General features: G+C 38.8%; 1 protein-coding gene across 16 annotated transcripts in view; it reads left to right on the top strand.

Annotated features, from left to right (window-relative positions):
- The window catches only part of LOC100141763 (agrin), a 100,371-nt gene extending 75,470 nt beyond the window's left edge, over positions 1 to 24,901 (top strand). For 7 of the 16 annotated variants that reach the window (XM_015980397.2, XM_015980393.2, XM_015980395.2 and 4 more), the window contains 25 exons: positions 9,727 to 9,936; positions 14,324 to 14,560; positions 14,990 to 15,205; positions 15,269 to 15,697; positions 15,997 to 16,097; positions 16,343 to 16,460; positions 16,770 to 17,009; positions 17,107 to 17,442; positions 17,520 to 17,672; positions 17,726 to 17,989; positions 18,046 to 18,192; positions 18,248 to 18,378; positions 18,436 to 18,544; positions 18,598 to 18,855; positions 18,980 to 19,159; positions 19,207 to 19,765; positions 20,515 to 20,882; positions 22,163 to 22,421; positions 22,484 to 22,648; positions 22,708 to 22,991; positions 23,044 to 23,116; positions 23,171 to 23,311; positions 23,390 to 23,572; positions 23,625 to 23,779; positions 23,828 to 24,901. In XM_015980397.2, the coding sequence (XP_015835883.1) occupies positions 9,727 to 9,936; positions 14,324 to 14,560; positions 14,990 to 15,205; positions 15,269 to 15,697; positions 15,997 to 16,097; positions 16,343 to 16,460; positions 16,770 to 17,009; positions 17,107 to 17,442; positions 17,520 to 17,672; positions 17,726 to 17,989; positions 18,046 to 18,192; positions 18,248 to 18,378; positions 18,436 to 18,544; positions 18,598 to 18,855; positions 18,980 to 19,159; positions 19,207 to 19,765; positions 20,515 to 20,882; positions 22,163 to 22,421; positions 22,484 to 22,648; positions 22,708 to 22,991; positions 23,044 to 23,116; positions 23,171 to 23,311; positions 23,390 to 23,572; positions 23,625 to 23,779; positions 23,828 to 23,982 (5,471 nt within the window). In that variant the 3' untranslated portion in view covers positions 23,983 to 24,901. Of the gene's footprint in view, positions 1 to 9,726; positions 9,937 to 13,636; positions 14,196 to 14,323; positions 14,561 to 14,989; positions 15,206 to 15,268; positions 15,698 to 15,996; positions 16,098 to 16,342; positions 16,461 to 16,769; positions 17,010 to 17,106; positions 17,443 to 17,519; positions 17,673 to 17,725; positions 17,990 to 18,045; positions 18,193 to 18,247; positions 18,379 to 18,435; positions 18,545 to 18,597; positions 18,856 to 18,979; positions 19,160 to 19,206; positions 19,766 to 20,514; positions 20,883 to 22,162; positions 22,422 to 22,483; positions 22,649 to 22,707; positions 22,992 to 23,043; positions 23,117 to 23,170; positions 23,312 to 23,389; positions 23,573 to 23,624; positions 23,780 to 23,827 lie in introns of those variants that run through there. The other 9 variants (XM_064359279.1, XM_015980404.2, XM_015980402.2 and 6 more) reach the window with 5 other exon arrangements.
- Positions 24,902 to 24,981: the final 80 nt, after the last annotated feature.

Raw genomic sequence — 24,981 nt, 5'->3', positions numbered from 1 at the left:
CGGAGGAATTCTGCGTCGGTTTCAGCTCCGCATATGTTTTACACCAAGAAGATTACTCACTAAAATCCAATCTAAATTGTTTTTAAGCAAAACTTGTGCTTTTTCCGAAGTATTTCATACAAGTAGGAAAGCCCAATCCGAAAGTTCCCAGCTACAAATTCATGGGATTAGTAAAAGTCTTTTCGGAGCGATGAAGATATCGACGTTTCACTCCATTATTTTGCTTTATCACATCCTTAAATCTATGACCACCTCAAGGATGGATTATCAAGCGCGCTACTAATAAAATCGTTTCGTTCCCTCTAACGCACGCTGAAAAAACATAACGAAATTTTATTAACAATTAAGGAACGTAATGAAGTCGGGGAACACGACCAGATGTATTTAAAGACTGAAGAATATTTATGGCGAATAGTCGTTAGGCTCTTAATGAAGCTGAAACGGCGACATTAATGATTTTCTGTCCAACAAGGCATCAGCCTATTATTCTTGAACGATCTTTGTGCATAATGAATAAACATTCGACCGGTCAATATCATAATCCCGAGCTGTCACTCTGATTTACTCAGGCTCCTGACCTACAACCGCCATCATTCTCCTGACAAACTTAATCTGCTCAATAGAGTGGACAAACAAGTTGAATTTGCAACAGACTCCGGAACTCCCTTTTTTATCCTCCGCCTCTCTCATAAATTCTCTCAATTTCACATTCAATATTTATAACACACTTAAGCTAAAAGTCGTTTAATGCGATTTTCAGCCGACAAACTCTTCCCGCATTTACTTAGCGCTTCGATTTAGTTATGCGGCCAACAATAGAGATTAATTTTTAAGTGTGGGAGGAGGAGGTCCGCGCACGTACTCATTGTTTGCCCTCCACGTGGGGATAAAAATTCGAGCAAGTTGTTCGGCGTCGCTATTAACTTTCCAGACAACATACCTCCTGGAAATTCGTCGGTGAAATTCCGGTATTGCCATTTGTCGACAAGGTAAAGGCGGCACACTGCTGACTTGCTCTAACATGGTTATTATTCTCACGTACAAGACTTCGTCGACTTTGCGATAGATAAGTGAAACAAAGAGATGGGTTACAACTTAACTTCTTTTATTTCACATTTGATTTTCTTGTACGTTCTGCTGACGCTTAACATTCACTATCGATAAAACTTTCTCAATTAAATAAAACAGGAAATCAATAGCATTCGTGCACACTTCATTTAAGAATTTGTTACTAAATTTGATCCGGTTTTATGGGCCCACAATTCGGGCGAAACCTCTAACGCTCTTCCATATATCATGGACGCATTTTTTCCGACGTAGAAACGCGGAAAACAGCAAAGCTTGACGCGGTCAAAAATTTATTGTACTTCAATTTACATCGGCATGGAAAATGTCTCATTTACAAGAAATACGGCCCTATGTTGACTAGGTATTTAATTATTTATATTTTATTTATCCGGCGATCCCTTCTTGGGTGTACATAATTCTTTCAGGCTCGAAATCCGGTGGCGGAAGCCTCTCTTTAAAAAAGTAAATTTATATTGGATCTGTTTCCCAACGAAATCGACGTGCTTTTTTCAACTCGGGACTATTAATAATTTCAATTTTGAAATAATGCAATCAGAACCGGATCCTGTGTTATCAACGTTTATTTGCTTTTCTCGCTCATTCTGAATGTTTGGCAATTCAATTACCCAAATACACAACGAGAAAAAAGGCGATTTTTTAAATCAGGTAAAAACTAGCGTGCAAACTCATGAATGTAGTTACTTCAGTCGCACGGAATTCGAAAATTTTCCTGCTCATTTTACTACAGTCTGTTATAACTACAGTCTGGCGGCAGCTTTAGTTTACGAGACTGTATTCCTCGACCTTTATTTTTCATCACGAATAAAACTAAAATTTTAAATTATTGAAACAAAACAACGAAATATTTAAAGCAGCTGTCGCTATTCGAGAATTATCTCAAATTTTATTTGTGTTATCGATTTTTAAGTCAATAGCACCGTACTCTAGTTTTATTACAATACTAACATGCTGTTCAAGTCATAAAATACAGACATTTCTAAATTGCAAAAATTGCGGAATTATATTGCAGACCTGCGAGTACACATTCCATAGTTTTAATTTATTTTAGATGCTTATAAACTGTACGTATCTCCGGTTATGGAAAATGCGGTCGTGCTTTTGTTGTAATAAGAGATTGTTGCACACGCTGGATACACTAGAAAATCTATTTCCACAAATATACGGTTTTTCATAAATGGGATTAAAAGCACAGGAAAGCTTTACAGCTTAATAGTCCGTGTCAAAAGGTAAAAGCGGGATAAATTCGAAGATTCACACCCTCTTCGGCCGCTTTTACACTGTCATATCGATTTATGAAACTGGTTTTTTATTTTTACAGCACTACCAATATTAACAATAAACGCGGAAATTTTCATAAAGCCTCGCTTTATGGAACTACTTAACATTCACAGACGCTCCACCAAAAATCCTTAGATATTAAAGGCATTAAAATGTTGAACGACTTTATAATCATTTTTATAATTTTTAACATTTTACTCGCGGAGCGTGTGAGCGCGTTTTTCCCCATATAAAGAAATACTAGCTGAGATAAATGTGAGAAGACGTCGCATTGGATGAAGATCGAGTAGTTGTTTTAACGATAAATATAAAATTTTATTGGTAAAAATGCTGAGAAAATTCTTTTATACGCGCCACTACGGTTTTATGAAATGGTATTATTAAATTTGTGAAATTTCGTAGGGACATTGCAAATAAATGCAATTGATGTAACATGGTTGGTGCAGCATAGACAAAATCTAATTCGTGCAATGGCGTATGCAAATTTTATTGGCTGTTTTCCAGGAGCCGTTACGTCATTACTTTTATCGGTTAGTGTACACATAAATATTTTATCTCATTGCAGTTAATAATTGGCGCAGGATAAAATGTGCAGCTTAATTTGTTATTGGCCCTTTCTTCCACGCTTTGTATGTTTTTTTGGTGCAACCAAGAAAAAAATCTAACTCCGGAAACGCACACAAACTTTTGGATTTGGAGCTTTGGTTTACTATTTTCGCGTGTTTGGATGGCTCCGAGCTGGAGGGAGCGTTTCTGAGTGACGTATAATAAAAACAATTAAAGGATGTCTGAGGATGGTGATAGACAGCGATGGAGTTATTAGCTCAGGAAGGAATGCTATAAAAGTTTAATTAGTCGAATGTGTCCAGCTCAGGTGCGGGCGTTCGTTTCGCGTTTGTAGAAATGTCGTGACCGAGATGCAGCGCTTGAACTTTGTCATGTGGGATAAAACGGGATGTGAGCGAAAGTTTCGGTGGTCGTTTTGGGGTGTAAATTGAGAGTGATTTTCATTTTATGCGGTAAAATGTATATACATTGTAAGGTGGGGAAATAAATTTGTAGGGATCCGGGATCCTAAACACATAAAGCTTTGATAATATATTCAAGTTATAATTAGCGTTCAAAATATAACGGTTTGTATGTGTGTGCTTTGGTTGTGAACCTGATGAGGGCGTGTTAAGCTGAAGTGTGAAGGGTCCTGTATCGTATCATTCAACAAAGTGTAATTCACCTGTCATTAACTGGACTCGCGCCTGATTGGCATGTTTTAACAGCTAAACAAAATGCTTTCAGCTGCATGGCTCCCCGAGTGATTTTCTAATTAAATCCTATTGTTCCTGGTAAATACGCCGCAAAAATTAAATTATTTCATCGGAATTCTGTCCACGCGAAAACTAATGCCGCTACATCAAAGACCGATTCACAAAATGAAATATCTGCTTACATTATTTCGTCCTCGACCACTAATATCTGATACTGACAACCGGGAACAAACACTCAATTTTCTCCATTATTCACGAAATTAAACCAAACTCCCATCGTTACACACTAACTTTTCATATACACACCCCGTGTTAATTCCGAATTGGGGAAACAAAAATTTCGACATTCGCATTTCAGTCACGGCTCGACATTTTTGTTGCTTAAAATTTATATTGAATACGTGAACGTTCAACAAATACTCAACTCGATCTGATATAATATTTACTCGAAAAACACAAACGAAAACTTGCCAAACTGCAAAATACGTGATTAGGAAAATTTATTTGTATTTTGCCCATCTTACTGAAACTTGACACTTAGAAAATCTCACGGGATATACGGGCTCTGTTCTAGCTCTACGCTCACAGAAAACGAAACAGAAACCGAAATCGAAAACGATTTTAATACTCCCACAATTTTATGATTGTATTATAAAGGAAAATGGAAAAGCCGGCTAAAGGAATTTCTCATAAACGAAAAGCAACACACTTTTTTATTATTATAGAGACTATTACCGTGCCGTCTAAAGTTAATTAGAAATTTTTGACAAGTTTCGGTAAAACCGGCCGAAAAATTGAATTGATTTAGGGGCGGCATGAAAAATTAGGAAAAAATATTTGACCACTTAATAAAAAGTAGCAGCCTGCAGCCGACAAGAAGATCCAGCAATGAAATATTAAATGACAAAAGCTCGCGGATAAAATGGATGATAGTGGTCCTAAAGAGAAAACATGGAAAACCGGGAAAGAACATCAGAAATAATATTTTAATTTTTAAAAGCGGGAGGTTTATGTATCATTATTCAAATTTGCTCGCAGGGAATAAGAGAGAGTGTAAGAACGAAGAAAATCATTAGTTTTGGTTAGTTGTAAATAGTAGGAGAGATGGAGTAGTATCACGGCTTTTATGACGGAATGATGTCGCTATTAGAATAATTTGAATAAATTTTGTGTAATCCCGGGAGTAAAGGTGTTTTTATGTGTAAAGAGTGGAGTGATGTATTACGTCACATTCAGCACTAGCGAGCTGGTAAGTTGGAATGGATGTGAATGCTACACTATTCCCTGGCAAATTATAAAGATTTATAGACATGTAAGTTAGACAAGGCGCAGAACTAAGCGGATCTACCTCTCCCCGGTCCATAAATTTCCTCCAAATTTAGTAGAGTGTGACATTCTCGCACCTTCGACAACATTCTTTGCTCATTAAGTTGTTTAATGAAATCTGCGACAAATGACTTGTCGAACTGTCGACTAATAAATTTCATATATTACATTCACACCAACATGTTACTATTGATTTCTAATACCGAAATATCACGCCAAACTCCTCAAGAATCTCCAAACTTTTCGCAAACCAAATGAGTGATCTCCGAAGCAGGCTCGCCACATTTTTTGCTGTCCAGCCCCGAAAAGGTCACCACGACATTCCGCATGATTAATAAACTTTCACAAGAATTTTTCATAATTCACAATTTTGTTAAATATTCGTGTATGGAGGCCATTGGCGCAGCTCCTGATACTCATTTTCAGTAATTAATAAATTATGTAGCCAGTTATTTATTAATTAAATGCGAGAAACATCAATACTCACTCTGTGTTTTGATCGTTAGCCGGAAAAGTAAAACGACTGCATCGCTAAAGTGTCCCGGTGGTGAATTTCTCTCCAAATAACGCCAAATACCAGCCTGATTGCGAAGCTTAGTGACTTACAGGTACGGCCAGTTAAATCTAATTGGTTTGTCAGTAATTGGACTGGTGATACCGAGCAGCCAACTGGATCAAGAATAGCTTTGCGTTTTCTCGTTCTCTTTCACTTATCTTTATAAAGGTAATGAGGTATGTGATGTGGGTTACTCTGATCAAGTAGATGAAAAAATGCCTCTGGAATGGATTTTCTCGATCCGATTACATTCCTTCGAATCAAAGCGAATTTATCGAAAATTCTAATTGCGTCAAAGGAATATCATACCATGTGGAAAAAAGACGCAAAACTACGAGCATTACTTCCAAACTACAAACTTTCCTAATGAAAATACATCTCGCGGCTCCCGATAAAAAAGCGGCAGCCTTTGAACAGAAAATACAAAAAATTAAACCCCACGCGGAAATAATTATTAATGAAATAAATAATAGCGTGTTTGGGTAAAAACACACTGTATAAGGGTTGTTTGGAGGCGCGTGGTGAAAAATCTCCATAATTTTGTCGAGATTCATCTCGGGATGGTAATTTTGCGAATGGTGGCTAAGATTTATTGGAATCGTATATCTATTTTAGCGGGGGTAGTTTTCAATTGATAAATTTTAAGGGTATAAGTTCACAGCTGGTACATTTATCTGGGTCGCTAGATCTATATTTCATATTCGTATTCATCGTCGCATACACAACCGTCATGAGGGTTGTTGTCAGTTTTGGCGAGTCTTCTCATCCAGGGCGAATAACGAATAAATTACGATGATAAATGATATTATAATTTTTTGTTGTAACGTTTTCAGCAAGTGCTCACTTGTTAAAATATCGATTGGGTTTGACTCGTAAATCTGTTTTGTATGCTGTTTAAATGGGGAGGTGTGTGTGTGTAGCCGAACTATCGGGAATTACTTGAAGTGTTAGCGTCACGAAATGTCTCATCAGGGAAACATGCGGTATTTTAGTATACAGAAGCTTTTGATATATGGTGAGACGTGCGTTTAATTAATCACAGACGACCCTCTGTTCAGGTATGGGGAGTATGTGGATTTTCTGGGAAATGCATCGCTTTGCGTACTGAAAAACAACGAGGGGTGGGATTATTAAATCAGGGAAGAGAAGAAAAAATTCGTTTAAATCCCGATGGTTTATTAAATTTCTTTGATATCTTATATCAATTTCCTTTTTTGAACTGTTTTTATTTTTATGCACGAAATTTAATATTAATGCTGGTCACGACCAGGGCGCCCGTCTTCAAGCCAAGCGGCGATAAAATTATGCGCTACTTTTCGAAAGAAATAAGAAACTTCCATCGCCACGATTCTTACCAATAACGACGAATTATTCGCCAACTCTTGATTGGCTAAATTTATTAAACTAAAACAAAGTTCTCTAATCCAATAAAACCAACTTAAGGCTCTGATAGTCTTATCCTTCCTATTTATTAATGAGATTAATTATCTCTTCAGAGTCTTTAATATTGTTTGAACGAGTTAATTAATACAGTTACAGTCAAGTTTTCATTGAGTGCTCTAATTAAATATTGTAATCTGAGCTTGAGCCACTTTATTGACGACACATCGGTCACTAATAAACTCCAACAGAGAATTGGTTCACTGCCAATCTCAATTCCGATGAAATCTGTCCAAACATTTTTGTTTTAAATCACAAACTAAACTAAACCGCAAATCAATCACTAGACTCGATCAATTTCCCGATATAACAATGACTACAGGACCGGATTTTCCATTTCTTCCACTCCTGATATTATAGAAAAAAATTCTTATTGCGGAAGTTCAGATCCACCCCTGCACCGTAATATAACGAATAAAGAAAACTCGAGATCTAACCAATTTATACGGACGATACACCACTCCAAAAATAAGCGGTTTTCGCTTTTTCGAATGACTGACCATATAAAAATGCCAAATAATAAAACCCTGACAATAAATGGGAACGGACCCACAACTTCCCGACACCCTTACATAACCCACTGATAACCCTCTCATACCATTCCAAGCTAAATGATGCAGCAAATCAATAGCTTTTCTGCAATAATGAACACATAATAGTGCTAATCAAGTGAGGCCACAAAATACCAACTAAACACCAATCATGCAAGAACACTTTATTCAAAAATTAAACCTGTTTTTGTCTGGTTCTACGTTTGGCGCATCCACCAAACTATCGCAAGCCTATTCCAGTTTTTCACTTATAAATCAATTAATGTTGACTTACAACCATCTAGTGTTTGTTATTTTCGCGGTGCATTTAAAAGTTTTGAAAGTGAGGCCACAAAATGCCAACTAACACCAGTCATTGAAAAAATTAAACCGATTTTCGTCTAGTTTCAATTGTCGATTAACTCGGCACAACATTTACCAGTTTTCACTTTTAAATCAATTAGTTTATACTTGCAACCGTCTAAAGCGTGTGATTTTTCCCGGCGCATCCACCAATTGTGAAGCGAATATTTTACTGCAATAGTTGTGGCCGTGTTTTGATTTTAAATTTAGTGTTTGTGGGTCGAGTCCGTTTAAATATTTGAAGCGAGAGTTGACGCCAGAACGAGGTAGAGCAATGTATTTTTGTTTTGTTTTTTTATTATGCATGTGTTCTACCAAAATATCAAGTGTGCTATGTCACATTGCATTTTTAAAAGTAATATCTCGACAAAAATCGTATTGGATCTTGAATGAAGACACATGGCACCAGAGGGAGATACCTGAATACAGTCTTGTAATTTGACATATCTCGGAATTCCACAAGCTCTACATACCACTCACCTGCGTTGATATGTCTAGCATGCTGATGCTTGTTAAATGACATTTATGTCATGGTGAATAGACACGCGTCATTTCAGGCGTCTGGAAACAAATATTTTCTCTAATAAATAACGTTCATATTTAATTCCGGCACGACAAAGCGCTTCTCCGAGATATTAATGTTGCGTACCAAAATCGTATTTGCATATTTGCGTGGAAATATTAAAATAATTAACGCAAGTACTAACAGTTGTTTAATAACACGGCAAACATTCGTTAATATCCTCGTACTAAATGTTTATGTATAATTTATAAGCCAACCGACGGGATTTATCACGGCAAGCACTTTAAATAAAATAGATTCAACAATAGAGGGTTAAGCAAGAAAATTAGTGTGGTCACGGCCAGATTAACTTCTCTCGGGGATCATTTATTAAACTGAATTTTTAACTACCTAAGCAAACTAAACCTCACACAGAAACTTAATTACATTTAGCGCAAATTTATCGAAAAAAATGCGAAACTGACGTACAGCAGTGGCCACTTTTAACTGATTGCCGCTTTAGTTTTTAACTGATACAGTTTATACATGATTAACTCTCCACTTCAATAATTGCAATTTGAAATTTTTATCACTCTGACTTCATACGCCGCAGTTTTTGTCAAAATAAACTAACGTTATTTATATTTTGTTGTTTTGCTAATGTACAATAATTGTTTAAAGTAATTACGTTTTGAATTATCCCGGCGCATCCACCAAAAAAACAAAATGAGCTCAAATGCTTTTAAAACTTTAACTGATGCAAAACGCTGTTTCACAATTTATTCGATATGTTTCTGTAAGGCTTTAGAATACTCCCTCAGGTGCCATACAGTTAATTTTAGTTTGCTGATAATTAAAGGAAAAATGTCCTTCAGTCGCTCACGCATGCGAGGTTTGACTTTTAAATTTCACATCTATTGTTCGGAACCATAGCGCATTGGAGAAGAGAATCAAACATCTGTTGGTTGTTTTGGCAATTTGGTGTGTTATTTGAGGTGGTAAATTACTAATGCGTTATTAAATTACCCATGTTTTATCGATAAATTGTCGTTGAATAATTGACCATTACAATGGGGCTCTTCAAACAAATGAAACATTTGCAGGAAACGAAGCGCAATTAACTTTCCTTTCAGTTAAATGTAAATGCTTTATTTGTGTAGATATATAGTATAATGTATGCGCTAAATGCCATACAGCTGACCTCATTAGAATATATTTTTAAAACGAATCGCATTAATATGTGATGAATGTGTGTGTTAATTTCGTATCGAATCTCACGCGATGATATTTCACATTTCCAAAGTCATAACTCTAAATCGTCCACTAACCATCCAATTAACATGAAATTTGCATGATACTAACCCTAACCGTTCGATTTAGAGCCCTGCGAGAAGACATTCTGCGCTTGGGGGGCCCAGTGCATCACCGGCCCCGACGGCAGGGCCATGTGCCAATGTCCAACCCATTGCAAGCAGAAGGTCGACCTCGTCTGCGGAACTGATGGAAAGACTTACGCTAATCGCTGTCAACTTCGTGTGGCATCTTGCAAAGCTCGACTTAACACCAGGGTTAAACATGATGGGGAATGCGGTAAGCGACATTTTGACAACTAAAACCGGGCATGTTTTGCTTATTTTGCATGTAACAGCTTGGATGGAACTATCAAAAAAATATTTGCTTGTATAACAAGACCATGCAAATTCTAGCACGAATTAATTGCTTCCTGGATCAAAAGACTATCGATTTACACACGAAATGACAACCACTGCCACACTCCCCTAAATTAAAATTTTAGTTGCTGTCCAGCACCAGGCAAATATTTGCCTTTTAAAATTTACGCCCATTTTGTAATTATTTTACAAGTGCGCGTTTTGCACCGCCACGGCTCCTTGTTCAATTCGAGGAGCTAAAAAATTAATTTAGGTGCTGTGAATGAGACACTTGCAAGCTGCCAGAGTTTGATACAGAAATGCTTATAAAATGTTAGCGTTTTCTTATCTTTTAAGTAAATGAATTAAAATTGAGTTGGTGGCTTTAAATCTGTTCCTTTTCTGGCGTTTTATTTACTTAAATTAGAGATTTATTCATGTGAAGCTATTAACGCTATGAATCCCGGATTGTGAGTTTCAGGAAAATGAAATCCCACATTTCTGCTTTAATCTAACCGAATGAAGAGTAAATAATTGCTCGTGAATATTAAATCACGCATTATAAATAACAACTCGTGCCGTTGAGTCGTCGACTTTTTATTCGTTAATCTGAAACCGTACTTCGTGTCGCTTTAGTAAACAAAACATTTTATCACCTAGTGATTGTCAAACTTTGTTTTGTATTGTTGCAAGTTTGTTAGTTATGTCCATATAAATTATCGCATGAAACAAGTTAGATATGTTTAGTATTTTGTAAACAAAGCGTAATCTTTGTGTTGATATTTAACGAGTTTAATTAAAACGGTTTTTTCCTAGTCTGAATAAAAATCGCGAACTAGCAACTAAAGTGAGTTGCAGTGTTCAACAAATATTTTCTTGGCAAATTTCACTTTATACTTTAATCAAATTCTTCCGCCGACAGTATTTTAAACGATATGAAATGAAAAAAGTTTTCTTTCGCATTTGTCAAACCAGATACATTTATTTGGCACCGTTCCAGCACAGTGTCAGCACAGGTTTTAAATAACACACTTATCAAAAAGTTCGAATTAACAATATTAGCCTCAATACGAGGCATGCTTTATTTAATTAAAATTAACTACGATTAATCCACGATCCGTTTCATGTTAAAATAGAGAAACCCATGTAAATCCCGAAAGAAAAGGGTGAATTATTGATATTCTCGCACACAATTACCCAAATAAAAGCTAAAGCCATTTAACAATGAGGATTAGAGGTGAAGCGGCCCGAATTCTACGCAGCGTTTTAACATTTTCGAAATGGGAACAAAGTTGCAGAATTTTTTATGAGCTTACTTCCAAAACGGCAGTGATGTGAGTTAAGTACGTGCCGTGTCAGGGCGATAAAATTTTCACAAAATTTAGTTTTCCTGTAGTCGCTTAAAAATTAATTCGGTAATGTCGCGTCGGTCGCCGATTATTTGTCAAGTTTTATCGAGTTTTGCGCATCGGGAAGTTTCGTTCGGAGATATGAAATGGTGATTATAAATCTCGCAATGCACGTAACTTTAATTGAGATATAAAATGCTCTGGTTAATCCTCTTAGAAGTAATAACGTCTTAAACTCATTAGGGTAGATTCAAAGGACGTAATCTTATTATGAAATGAAAAAGTATAACGATGACCATCCCCCGAGTTTTGAACATATTTTCTAGAGATAATGCCAAATATGTGAGGCTCTCATTTCCCTCGAGACTAAACAGGCACTATTTCTCGACTCGCAGGTCCTTAAATGGATAGTTACTGCCCAGCGTGTGACCTCGTAAAAATATTATCTCGTTATAAAGGACCTAGAAGGGAATTATCTCTTCTTACATTTCCCTATATATAAACATTTAACCGGCCGGAACTCTATCAAACTGCTGATATTACCGCAACCGCTCCATATTAGAAACTTGCGATTTATGGCTCGCCATATTGATTCCAATTAATCACAAAAATTGCTATTTATGCCGCGCGAGCATTTTTCTCAAACTAATAACAGTTTTATGCACAAAAACGCAAAACAAATAACCTGGAAAAGAAAAATTGGTTAAGCAACATTCTCTGCATATTAAATATTTTCCTCTAGAAATTAAATATTTTGTTGACACAGATCCTCGGCCTCTGAAATCCATCAACTAAATTAATGTTTTTCGTTCTAGGATAATTTTTAATCCCAGAAATTTTTACACTATATCGCGATCTGTATGATCCTTATCGAGTTGCAACGGAAATTAAATTCCAAGCCCTTTGATTTCTTTCAAAGCAAATGGTCTTTTAGTGTTTAATTCCGCCGTTTTCATGCCGATCTTTATACAAATAACAGATTTTCCTTCACTTTAATACGGAAATGATTGCAACCACCTGCCATTTCTGTGTATTTTTTGTCTTTGTAAGTTTCATCAAATGCTTAATCAGCTGCCTCGCTCCCATTTCCCCTTCTTAATCATTTGGCTGTAATTTTATCATATCCTGTCGCTTTTCGACAACTCATTTCCAATACAATGACTTTGTTCGATTTTGTTTTTAATTTGCCATTGTCGCTTTTTCTTATTTCTCAAAAGTTTTAAATCTTCCTTTGAAATATGCTTGAATAGTGATAAAAAGGAGCTTTAACTAAATTTCTGACTTATTCACGTATAAATAACGCTAACCGGCGAAAAGTGGAGTTGATGTTTTTGTTAAAAAAGAGTCTAGAAAAGTTTAATAGCGCACGGATGAAATCTAATTCCTTGTAAGTTTCCGACGGTGGAGTGAGGAGAGGAGCGATTCGTTTATTTTAGCGGAAACTAATCTCCTGGATTTTATTTATATATAATTATCGTTGTTATAACATTTTGCAATTGTGGAATGTGGTTATGATAACGAAGAACCGCATAAGACAATATTACGTTAATTAGCTGCTCGACTTGCATATTATGTCAGTCTTGAAAATGTTCATTTAGCTGCTCATCTTAATTTTAGATTAAAAAGTTGGAGAAGATGGTAATTATAAAGTGCAGAGCGGAGACTCCTTGAATATTTACCAACTCATTTATTCAAATCGATGTGGATAAACACATTTCTTTCAGATAGCATAACATTTTTTTCGGGCAGTTTTGTTATTTAAATTTATGGAATTTCTGCTTGACTTTACAGAGCACAAATTTATTAAAAACTCTTTGAGCCTCCTGCTTATACAGGCTGTCTCGAATATCCATTTTTTGGTATCGAGTCAGGCTTAATAATTTGGGAGTTATTAATTTCGGTCCCATAAGTTCGGGAAAAAGTTTTAATGTTTTTGCTTTGTCAGAGGGAAAGTTGGGTCGCAAACCTTCTGTTGGTTGCCATCTATCAAAAGAGCAAGTTTTCAAGTGAGTGTTAACAGCGTTTTTGAAATATTGCATTAAACTGGTGGCAAGGCAGTATAAAAAGCCTATTTGCGTCTAAAAGTAAGACAGATAGCCGCAGCAGGTAGAATTTGTAGTAGATTATAGAAATTTATCAGAACAAAGCAAAACGTTGCTGGCCACCTATGCGACATAGTCTCTTGTGGAGCTTTGCGAGCTTAAAATCAATATGGCGCCTGCTCTGCTGTGTGCAGTCAACGCTACCTGCAGTGCAAGTTAGTCTGTTTCAAAGCCGAAGCACAGGATACTTACCTCAGTGACGTTTAGACCCCTGTGGTGTTCGCGCGTTCGCATTACCTCGTAATCGATCGTATTACTTCGTACAGTATCGTGGCACCAAAGTCCTGAAATGTGTCTGGATCTCGGGATCTAGTCCTTATAACACCACTCGAATTAAATCAGACACACACCTCTTGCACCTGTTTACATTATACATAAAGCTGGAATAAGACCTTTTGATACATTTCATCACCTCCTCCAAACTATCGCTGAAACTCTTTCAATATTTCAGGAGTTTTGCTCATGTTTTGCCTCTAGTCTAGCAACTTTTCAGGAATAAAATTTTTCAACATCACAGGGCTTGTACCCAAGAGGGGCATTTTTACAATAAAAATTTCGTTACTAGCTCGGCAAGAATCTTAATTAGCCAATTAGTCAGTAGTTTTTGAATTATCCGCTCAGGAATAACTTGTGATAAATTTCTCCCATTCCAATGGCTAGTCTCAAGCTAAAGCTAAACTACTTGTCATTGTTAATACTTCTAAATAGTCGCATTGACATATCGTTATGTTGCTACGTATTCCCTAAGGGTAAGTTGAAAGTTTTAAACTCCGTTAGTTGGTGCGCATGACTGGAGGAAGTCTTCGTTTGGAATGGGAGTTTGTTCATGTTTAAGCTGAATTCGATTGATATGCATGAACTTTTTTCTGAATTTCAGAACAAAACGATCCATGTAGAGACAAGCAATGCGGTTTTGGGGCTCGATGTGTGGTTTCCCCTGATGGCCGCAATGCCAGCTGTGTCTGTCCGGATAAATGCCCCAGCTATGGAGATCATACCACCTCGCGTCCAGTCTGTGGAAGCGACGGGATCGACTATCGAAACCAATGCGAGCTGCAAAAAGCCGCCTGCACTTCCAACACAAACATCACCATCAAGTTTCTCGGAAAGTGCGGTGAGAGTCTTTTAATAAGCCAACTTTTTTTAATACAAAATGAGCTTAGATGTGAAAGAAATCTGCCAGCCTAAACATACTACACAAAATGATATTTTAAATGCTTTAAAGTGTATAAGTTGCGCCGAAACTTTTTTATAGAAGTTGAGATAGCTGGGAAATTTTTTCAACTTTTTCATTTTAACTTTTGCGAGAGTAAGACTCGCATCAGCGAGCAACTGGCAATCGCTTTAAGACAAAACGGTTTACGCCGTCGTGCACAATTACATAATTAAATTCGAAGAAAAAACTACAGATCGGAAATGGGATTAATCGTCCTTTTAGAAAATCGTCCTCTACTAAATGTTGCATCTCCCTCGTAAATATTCGATTAAATGTGCTTAATTGACCCTCTCCGGCCACTTAATTCATTATTTTAAATTGCTCCAGATCCTTGTGCCGGAGTGGAATGTGCAGAACCCGAAGTATGCCAGTTGGACGAACATCGCAATCCTGTTTGTAGATGTGGGGACAGTTGTCCTTTAGAATTTACTCCGGTTTGCGGATCGGACGGAAAAACCTACTCCAATGAGTGCACGCTGCGGCAGGAAGCCTGCAGGGCCCGGAAAAACCTCCATATCATATATCGCGGAAAATGCAGCTCAGGTTTAATGACTCATCCGGACAATCGAACATCGCGAAAATAAAAAACGTCTCGCTTTCTTCCAGGCATAAACCCGTGCATGAGCGTGCGGTGCACCTTAGGGGAGGAATGTGCGATAAATAAATTCGGCATCGCCCGCTGTCAATGCCCGCCGTCTTGCGAGCCTATCATGAGGCCCGTTTGTTCGAAAGACGGCCGAACTTTCCCATCTGAATGCGAATTGAAAAGAACGGCTTGTCTGACTCGGACCACTATTGAGATATCTTACAGTGGCGTTTGCGGGGAGAAAGGCCCGTGTAGCGAGTACCAGTGTCAAAATGGAGCGACCTGCGTCGAACGATTCGGTGTTGCCCACTGCGAGTGTCCCGTCTGTCCGGCCGAATTCGAACCCGTCTGTGGATCCGACGGTATTTCGTATGGCAACGAATGTAAGCTAAGACTGGAAGCTTGCAAGCATCCGCGCAATATTACAGTCCTTTACGACGGTCCTTGTAGTAAGTTTAAAGTTTCATATCTTACTGCTATATTGGGTAACGTCTTATATTAGTCTTCAAAATAAACAGACACAGTATATTATATAAGTGCCCCAAGGCGCAGTTTTATGTTTCCAGGAAATATCTACATCTCTCGGTCGGATACGTTTGCTCCCAACATTATTTTTACGCATTTTCTCGACTAAAACCCACAAATCCTCTCGAAATTTTGCACATGATTTTTTATTCCAAGCTGACAAGTGTTGGAGCTTCCAATAAATAATTTTGAAGAGACTTCAAATCACATTCATTTGTTCCAGACGGTTGCGAGACTAAAAAATGCGATTTTTACTCCGTTTGCGAGCGCGATAGTGCAACTGAGGGACGTTGTGTTTGCCCCAAGTCATGTACGGACCCTGAGGTACAAAAAAAAAAACAAACTCACAATAGCGGAGTATAAATTCAAAGCTTTTAACAATCGCCGTTTAAACTTGACGACGGTCAGCTTTGCGAAATTTCAGTAATGAAAAAGAGTTTTATTTAAATGAACCCATGTAGATTTGGAACACGTTCCGATTTATTGAAATCGTGTATTTATATTCCGTTCTTGTTCAGATATTACCGGCTAGTGTATAGATGATAGTTAAACACATTTGTTCCCTAAAGCTCAACGACGGAACGGTTTGTGGAACAGATGGAGTGACTTACGCAAACGAATGCGAACTTCGCATGACCTCTTGCAAAATGAAGCAGTTCATTTTGGTCGCGTATAAGGGAAACTGCGGTAAGTTAACCACCCTCACATTACTAATTAATTTCGCAAATCCATGCCATTCGTAAAACATTGCACGCGTCGGTGGGGTTTAATTTTTTGGGGACAAAGATTTGTGTTTCTTTGAGATGAAGATGTGGCGGGTCGGCTCTTTTAATGAAACGTGTGATGGAAGTCTAATCGAGAAGTCGGCCAGCAGGGGGTGGTTTTATTGATGGAGGTGCCCTGCTGAGAGGAATAATTGTTTTGTTCTGATTAAAATTGTGGAAACAATAGATTTAATAAAAAAGTCGGGTGGTAGTAATAGGTCGATAATTTCAGATCTATGTCAGGGAGTGGAATGTAAATACGGGGGTAGATGCGAAGCGGGCAAATGCGTATGTCCGACGAATTGCGAAGGTTCCGGCGATGAGCCGGTGTGTGCATCAAACATGATGACGTTCCCCAACGAGTGCGAATTGCAGAAAGCGATGTGTTTACAGCCGACAAATTCTCCCCCCTTGAGCGTAGTGTTCTATGGCGACTGTCGCGAGAAATTCCCAGTAGCAGGATCTCTCAGTAGTAAGTTCTCACAAGTTGTCATGTTCTTGTTTTATACTCCCTTTACCGAGCAACCGACTAATGAAACTCATTAACAACGATCTAACATCCTCTCCAGCAACTCTTTCCCCCTTCACGGCTCAAACTAACAACATCGGCCCGGGCACGGATCTAGACACTGTCGGTCCGGAGAATACAATTCCAGACTTATCGACGGTCGAGAAAGAAGCCTGCCGTGATATTCATTGCGATTTCGAAGCCACGTGCGAGTTAGGTCCAGACAACTTCCCACGTTGCACCTGTCAGTTCGATTGTGCCAGTGCCGCACTCGTCTCTGCCTCGAAACCAGTATGCGCCTCCGATTTGCAAATCTATCCTTCGCTTTGCGCTATGAAGATGGAAGCGTGTCAAAGGCAGGAGGAGTTGCGGTTGAGGCCACTCGATCTCTGTCAAGGTTTGATTAACACCATACTAATTTCATTCATTACGTCTAATTTATCCATTACACGATCAAATCAAATTTCTACGCAGGAATGGAGGTAAAACCATGCAATGGCGAAAAACCATTAACAGACCCCCTCACAGGAAAGGAATTAGATTGCGGAAGCGGCCCGAAAAGACAAGATTGCCCTTCCGGCAGCTACTGCCATCAAACCACGCGGTTTTCCCGTTGTTGTCCAAAAGGTAAACCTCCGGCCGATCGGCAGCCAGCGATCAAATCAAAACCCTCTTTCCAGACCAGGGCCTTTTAGAGCAAAAGAGCTGCGAGGATAGCTGGCACGGGTGTTGTCCTGACGGAAAAACCGCCGCCCAAGGCCCTAATCACGCCGGATGTCCTTCCCTCTGCGGCTGCAATAAACTCGGCTCATATTCCGACACGTGCGATCCCGAAACGCAACAGTGTCGGTGTAGACCGGGCGTAGGAGGTGCCAAATGTGATCGATGCGAACCTGGATATTGGGGTTTACCGAAAATCTCCTCCGGCTATCACGGTTGCATCCGTAAGTCTCTTATTTGTTGATAAAACAGAAGGAAACATCGATGTTGGTGTTGATAGCGTGCGGTTGTTCGACGTTCGGCTCCGTGCGAGACGATTGCGAGCAGATGACGGGGAGATGTGTGTGCAACCCGGGGGTGCAAGGCCAAAAATGCACAGTATGCACCAGCCATGACAAGGTCTTAGGACCGAACGGGTGCGTACCAGGTATGAATGATAATGGATTTAAGTGACATATTTCATTTCAATTGAAATTCCACAGCGGATCTGACTACGTCGCCCCCGACGACGTGCAAAGAATTGACTTGTTATTTTGGAGCAACATGCGTCGAACGGGGTGGATTTGCTATATGTGAATGTCATACCGAATGCCCTCAAGAAAATGACGCTCAAGTACGTTCTTGGAATAATGCTTGTGTCATTTATTTTCGACAAATCTAAATTTTACAGGTCGTGTGTGGAAGTGACGGACAGACGTACGCGTCGGCGTGCGAGTTGCGACAAGTCGCATGTCGGACGCAAAAAGATATAGTCGTCCAAGCGTTCGGGACGTGTAAAGGTGAATTAGCATTGGGAGCTTCGGGCTTGCTTATTGAAAGATTGATTTTATAGATGATATGTTTCCAAGTACGGATTGGCCAATTCGTCGTTATACTCCTCTCCAGTTTACACAACCCGACGATTCTAATTCGCCTTTATCAAAATCGACACGACATTTACTAGTTCCCGATCCTCGTTACTACTACGGGAGCAGCGGATCTATTATGCGACCCGTTCAAGGAGTCTCTTATCCCGCTGAAACAGATAATAAAGCCGCATTCGAAATAAACGTATCTGCTACAGGACCTAACGCCATTTACAATACCCGCGGTGAGACTGATATGCCCTAAACGATTGTATCAATAAAAATTAACGTAGACATAATGTAGCATTTGTGCTGTAAACAGTTTCAATAAAATGACTAGATAAAAGACGTGTCGTTATCTCTATATAGGTGGAAACTACGCCCCGGCTTACCGTCCGACCCCCGCAACCGTTCGCGTAATAACAGCCCTTCTCGGGGATCTCTGTTCCGATAACTCCGATTGCATGATAATGTATAGCCACTGCGTATCAGGAGCGTGCACTTGTCTTCCGAATCACTCTGAATCGTCCGACCGACAAGAGTGCATAGGTAAGGGTTTCAGGTTGTCGACGTGTTGACCTAACGGCTGCTTCCAGCTGATCCGAATCCGACCGATGAATATCGTGCATGTAGCTCATCCCCCTGTCATCATGGTAGCACTTGTGTTGATCTTCCCGCCGCCACGTTCACTTGCGTTTGCGAGACAAACTTTACGGGGTCTCTTTGCGAAACCGAAGTCATTCACAAACAATACAACACTCCAGCTTTCCATGGGCGTTCTTACGTCAAACTCAAACCTCTCAAAGCCTACCACAAACTTAGCATCGAAGTCGAGTTCAAAACGCATTCCCACGACGGATTGCTGCTCTATAACCAGCAGAAACCTGACGGGTTGGGCGATTTCGTTTCTCTTGCCATCGTCAACGGATTTGTCGAATTCAAATACAATCTAGGCAACGGACACGTTCTTATCCGTTCAGTCGACAAAATACAGCTCGGCGTCTTCCACCGAGTCGTCATTAAGAGATATCACAGAGACGGAATACTCAAACTTGATGAAGGGGAAGACGTGGCCGGACAGGCCAAAGGCACACTCAAAGCTCTCGATTTACTTGAAGATACATACGTCGGATTTCTACCCTCTAACTACACAAGGTAACATATTTTTACGCGCGCTACGCAAACCTGAACAAACTTTGATAAGCACTTAACTTATTTATTTAATTAAAACGAATTCTAAGACCACCGTCAAATTAAACCTCGCGAACCTACGCAGCAAAAAAACAAGTGATAAGTACCAGAGAGTTTATATTTGTGATTTCCTTTATTAACCATCGGCAACTTATGAGTTTTTGTGTTCCGAAGGAACGAAGTTGAGTGTCTCTTAAACAAAAGCAACTGGAATGAAATCAGCTCTTTTTTATGAGTTTTATTGTTTGAGTCGGAGAGATGGCATATCCGAATGTCGGGAATGAATCAAAGCCGGATTGATTGTGTAATAACTGAAACAATCTGCGATCTGACATAGATCTCCCGAATTCCAGAGTCTTAAATATGACTTAGTACAAGATTCATGTAGCCTCGGGGTTAAATTGTGGTGAAATAGTTGCGAGCAGAGTTGTGTTTGATTAGTTATAGTCAAGTTGATAAAACAGGAACAGTTGAGCGCATATCGGTGGCTTCTAATCAAATACTGTATCCGTGCTAGTTTGTTAATTGAATCAATTATTAATTTTTTAGGCCGGCAGACCTCCGTATTAGAACCTCGGTAGAGCAAATTTAGTAATAATTGATCGGAAAAGTTGTTCGGTTTTGGTTCATACAGCTCGAGGTTTGTTCATGATTGCATGCCTTTTTAATAAGATCGATCGTATTGTTAATTTATGAATTGTTTTGCGGCGCAGAGTTTACGAAAATATCGGCACCGCGAAGGGTTTTCGGGGCTGCATCAGAAAATTAAAAATTGGACGAAGACCGATCGAGCTGCACGTCAACAGAGACGATTGGGTCTTGGGCGCTGAGGCGGTATCCGAGTGCGGTGACAGCCCCTGCTCGGCGGCGCCCTGTGCCAACGACGCCAAGTGCGCCCTAATTACACCTGAAACGTACCGATGCGAATGCGGCCCTCATTATCGGGGCGAGTTCTGCGAGAAGCCGATCGAGCCTTGCAGATCCAACCCTTGCAAATTCGGATCGACGTGCACGCCACTCAGCCCCGACGCTTACATCTGCGAATGTCCACCTGGACGGACCGGAACTCGGTGCGAAATGGGTAAGTTAAACTTTTAATGGCCTTCCGGTTTTACTGCCCCACTTCCACGAGCGCCCGCCGAATAATCAATTTACACGCGCGCTGTTTGCCCGATTTTTACAAATTAACTCAGAATTATTAATAACAATAATAAAACAAAGCCGTCACGACTACAATTTTTCGCGAAATCGGTAAACACCGCACACAACTTTACAAATCTGTAATACGAATGAATAAGGACCAATTTGTTTCCTTGTTGAAATCTTGTCGCGTATTGTAATTCTTCCTGCTACGAGCGCGTATGCAAAATTGTTTACTGGCGTTATCGTATGTTTGGAAGAGCGAGGGAAAGTTCAAGTTTACATTCTATCCCGAAATCGCATAAAGTAGGTTCTTTAACGGTTGGAGTATGTAATCTTATTGTAAAAACATGTCCTAGTTTCCCTTATCCTGTTGTTATGAAACCGCCGCGATCTTAATTCAAGGAGGATCAATATTCTGGACAAGAGAGAAGTAAATTTTCATACGTTTATGGCTGAAGTTGTTCTACACAATTTGTTAAGAGATAACAAATTGTATTAAACCAGAACCATCGACCAAAGAGACGGTCTAGAATAATTTCTTGCCGGCAAGGGTTGGCTATATTACAACGCGTACACTTCTGAACTGTTAATCTTAGTTAGATACTCATGCTGAGAAATTAAAAAACAAAGAATTATTCGTCTTGCAGTAAACGTCAAAAATGAAATTTATTACCTGCCTCGTAATTAAAAAAAAATGGTGTTCTTACATCCGATATCCAGACTTTGCAGAGAGGAAAATTCAGTCAATTCAATCTTTTTTTCCTGATCCGTTGAGACACCTGTAGCTATCCCACTTGCTTCAAGTGCTTAAATAAGAGTGTACATTTGGTATGGTAATAAAGAGAAATAAAATGTCACAGCTTTACTACACTTGATATATAAAGCAGCATTACGACACAGTGACTAATCTGAATTACAATTTATGCAAACGAAATAATTGGCCTCGTCCTTAAGTTGTAAACTGCAGTCGCGTACTCGTAATTCTTTTGGCACATGATGAATCCAAGAACCGGTTTTATAAACACGTCATCTAACATAAACCGGTTTAGTCGCCAAACCGGTTTTTTAAAAAATATTGTTAATGCAATGTCTGTGTTGATGTTTGGTCGTTTGCGTGGGCTGTATGAAAAAGGGCGCCATGTGTGTCCGCATACTAATAGGTCATTGTTTGCGTAAGCAGTAAATGAATGAATTAAGGCGGGGTGGTATGAATTTAAGTTTGTTCTGTTTCAGAAGATAAATATATGGGTATAGTAAATCCGGAATTTAGTGGGTCAAGTTATATCCGACTTCCTCGATTAGAGGGTGTTAGGAAGACGTTTTCGATTGAGGTGTATTTTATGCCAAAGGCAGCAAACGGTCTGATATTGTATAACGGGCAACTGAAGAATGGCCGCGGTGATTTTATTTCGTTGAACTTAGCACGTGGTCATTTACAATTTAGATTCAATTTGGGAAGCGGAATTGCGAATTTAACGTAAGTGATTTTTCGCGAGACGCTAGAACTTAATTACTCGCGATGTTTCTCAAATGTTGCAGAACTAAAGAGACTGTAAATATTGGGAAGTGGCATTGGGCCCGTATTTTCCGAGACGGACGAGAAGGAATTTTACAATTGGATAATTCTAGCATAGTTCGTGGTTATTCCGGCACGCCACTAACAGAACTTAATCTGGAATTGCCGTTCTACATCGGATCTTTATCGTAATAAACTTATTTGTAAAATGGTGTGGCTCGATCATCGGCTGCTGTATACGTTTCAGGGAGTGGGATGAAGTGCATCGTTTATCTGGCGCATCTAAGGGATATAAGGGCGTAATACAAAGGATTCTCCTAAATGGAAAACCCCTTCCCATTTCGGCTAAATTGCCGGATTGCTCTTTTGATTCTAATAGAAACGGATGCGCATTCAATGTCGGCTCATATGACGGATTACCATGTCCCATTTCCAAAAATCCTTGCCTAAATAACGGCCTATGTGTACCAGAACTCGATCAGTTTATATGCAAATGCCCTTCTAACACAAAGGGAAAATATTGCGAGATATGTAAGTCACCCTCATCCCCCCTAATTCACGAATTCCAACGAAAAAATTTCAGCTCAAGAAGAAACCCCCGCTATTAAATTCAACGGTGCCACTTTTCTCCAATTTAGGAACAGAGGATACAGAAGGTAACAATTTCTCCTCCCGTTATTAACCAAACTAACCCCAAACTGTACTAACAGTCACAATTTAACAATAAGTGATGAATATCCCGACAACGAAGAGGACGATATTGACAATATTGAAGAAGACGTCGTCGATAATAACACTTACGACGCTTACGACGACGAAGAATACTACTTCGATTTTTACGATACCGCTAGGTAGGGCCTTAACAACTAACGAAACTAATCCGCGGAACGTGTTACACTTGCGTTTTTTCTACCACAAACACTTTTCAGACGAAAACCGGAACGTGGCAACAGATACGAAATCAAATTGCGCACCTTTGCCAGCGACGCTCTTCTCTTGTGGAGGAGTAAAAGTAGAAGTATAAGAGAAGACTATTTTTCTATAGCTGTTGTTAATGGTTACCCTGAAATTAGTTATAATTTAGGCAAGCAAGATGTCTTCTGGGCAATCAGGTATTTCCCCGCGCTTTGCGCTTGGCTTAACTCCAAAGCGAATGTTTTTCAGATCGAAGACGAAAATCGACGACGGCAAGTGGCATACAATCCAAGTAAGGAGACGGAAACGAGTAGGTTTTATATCAATCGACGGGGAGCCGCCTATTAAGGGCCTCTCGAAATACGGTGCCATTTCACTGAGAACGAATTCTAAATTATGGATAGGTATGACGATGATGACTGTAACGTGGGGATTTTTTGATTTTTTTAAAGGTGGTACGGCGAATCTGCCCCAAGGCCTACCTTCGGCGTACTACAAAGGCTTCGAAGGATGCATCCAACATATTTTAGTTAACGCAAAACCCTTAGATATGGTTTCAAATAATGAATTAAATAAAGTTAACTTCTGCCACGATAACGAAATTTAAATGATGTAAATTATGTTGCACGGCGCAATATTAAATAATTTAAAACTGTGAGACTGATATATTGTACTCCTCAATTTTCCATTTACAGAATTTAGCTTAGAGATGATGTTGTATATAAATGTACTGTTAATAAATTACAGCAGTTTTATGTAGCAACTTTGAAACATTGGCTGCCAGTACAATAATTACCTACTAACATATCAAACGGGAAGTTTTTACTTAATTTTTCAAATGTCTTCAGTTGTAAGCATTAGAGACTGGAAACATTGGAGCCAATTAAAAGTGTACAAATATTTTTTGTTCCTAGTAGTTGTAATTTGGATTAAAACATATCTTTCGAAGTTGGCAGTCAATGTATTAAATAGACACGGTAAATAGGAGTGTTTTTACAAAGCTGTTTGTATCTAGTCTTGTATTTATTTCCGAATTAGGTCTTGGATTTTGTAAAGGACGACGTAAAACCTGCCATTTCTAAGTTCTCGTGGACTGACACTTTATCGATAGTTGAGGCTTTAATTTGATACTTATAATGAATGCTTAAATAAGAAATGTGGACTAAAATTGTTTGTATGGCCAATGTTGAAATTTATTATCTTGAAAATGTTTAGATGTTACCCGATTCCAGTAACAACTGTGTGAACTTCATATCTGTAACTACTGATTAAGTCGAATTACTTGTTTTCTGGCAATAATTTTTATGGTACATAAGAGGAGTTAATATGCTTGTATGTTATGTAAATAGCCAATACGAAATGATAGTTATTTTAGGTAATGTTAATTTATAGTAAAAATTTTATTACGTAATGAATAGATTGATGAGCTAAATTAATTATAATGATAAGTTTTGTTTAGTATACTGATTGTTTCTATTGTAGACCTCTGTACTATAAATGCTACAAAATATATTTTTTTCCTACTAGTTTCTTCATTTCATTCCCACAAACCCTACCAGAAAAACAGTTTAAAGAATTTCAAAATTTTTAACAAAATAAAGCCTTT

Source organism: Tribolium castaneum, chromosome 10 (assembly GCF_031307605.1).
Source record: "Tribolium castaneum strain GA2 chromosome 10, icTriCast1.1, whole genome shotgun sequence".
NCBI lineage: Eukaryota > Metazoa > Arthropoda > Insecta > Coleoptera > Tenebrionidae > Tribolium > Tribolium castaneum.
This window is presented reverse-complemented; position numbering and strand designations above follow the sequence as displayed.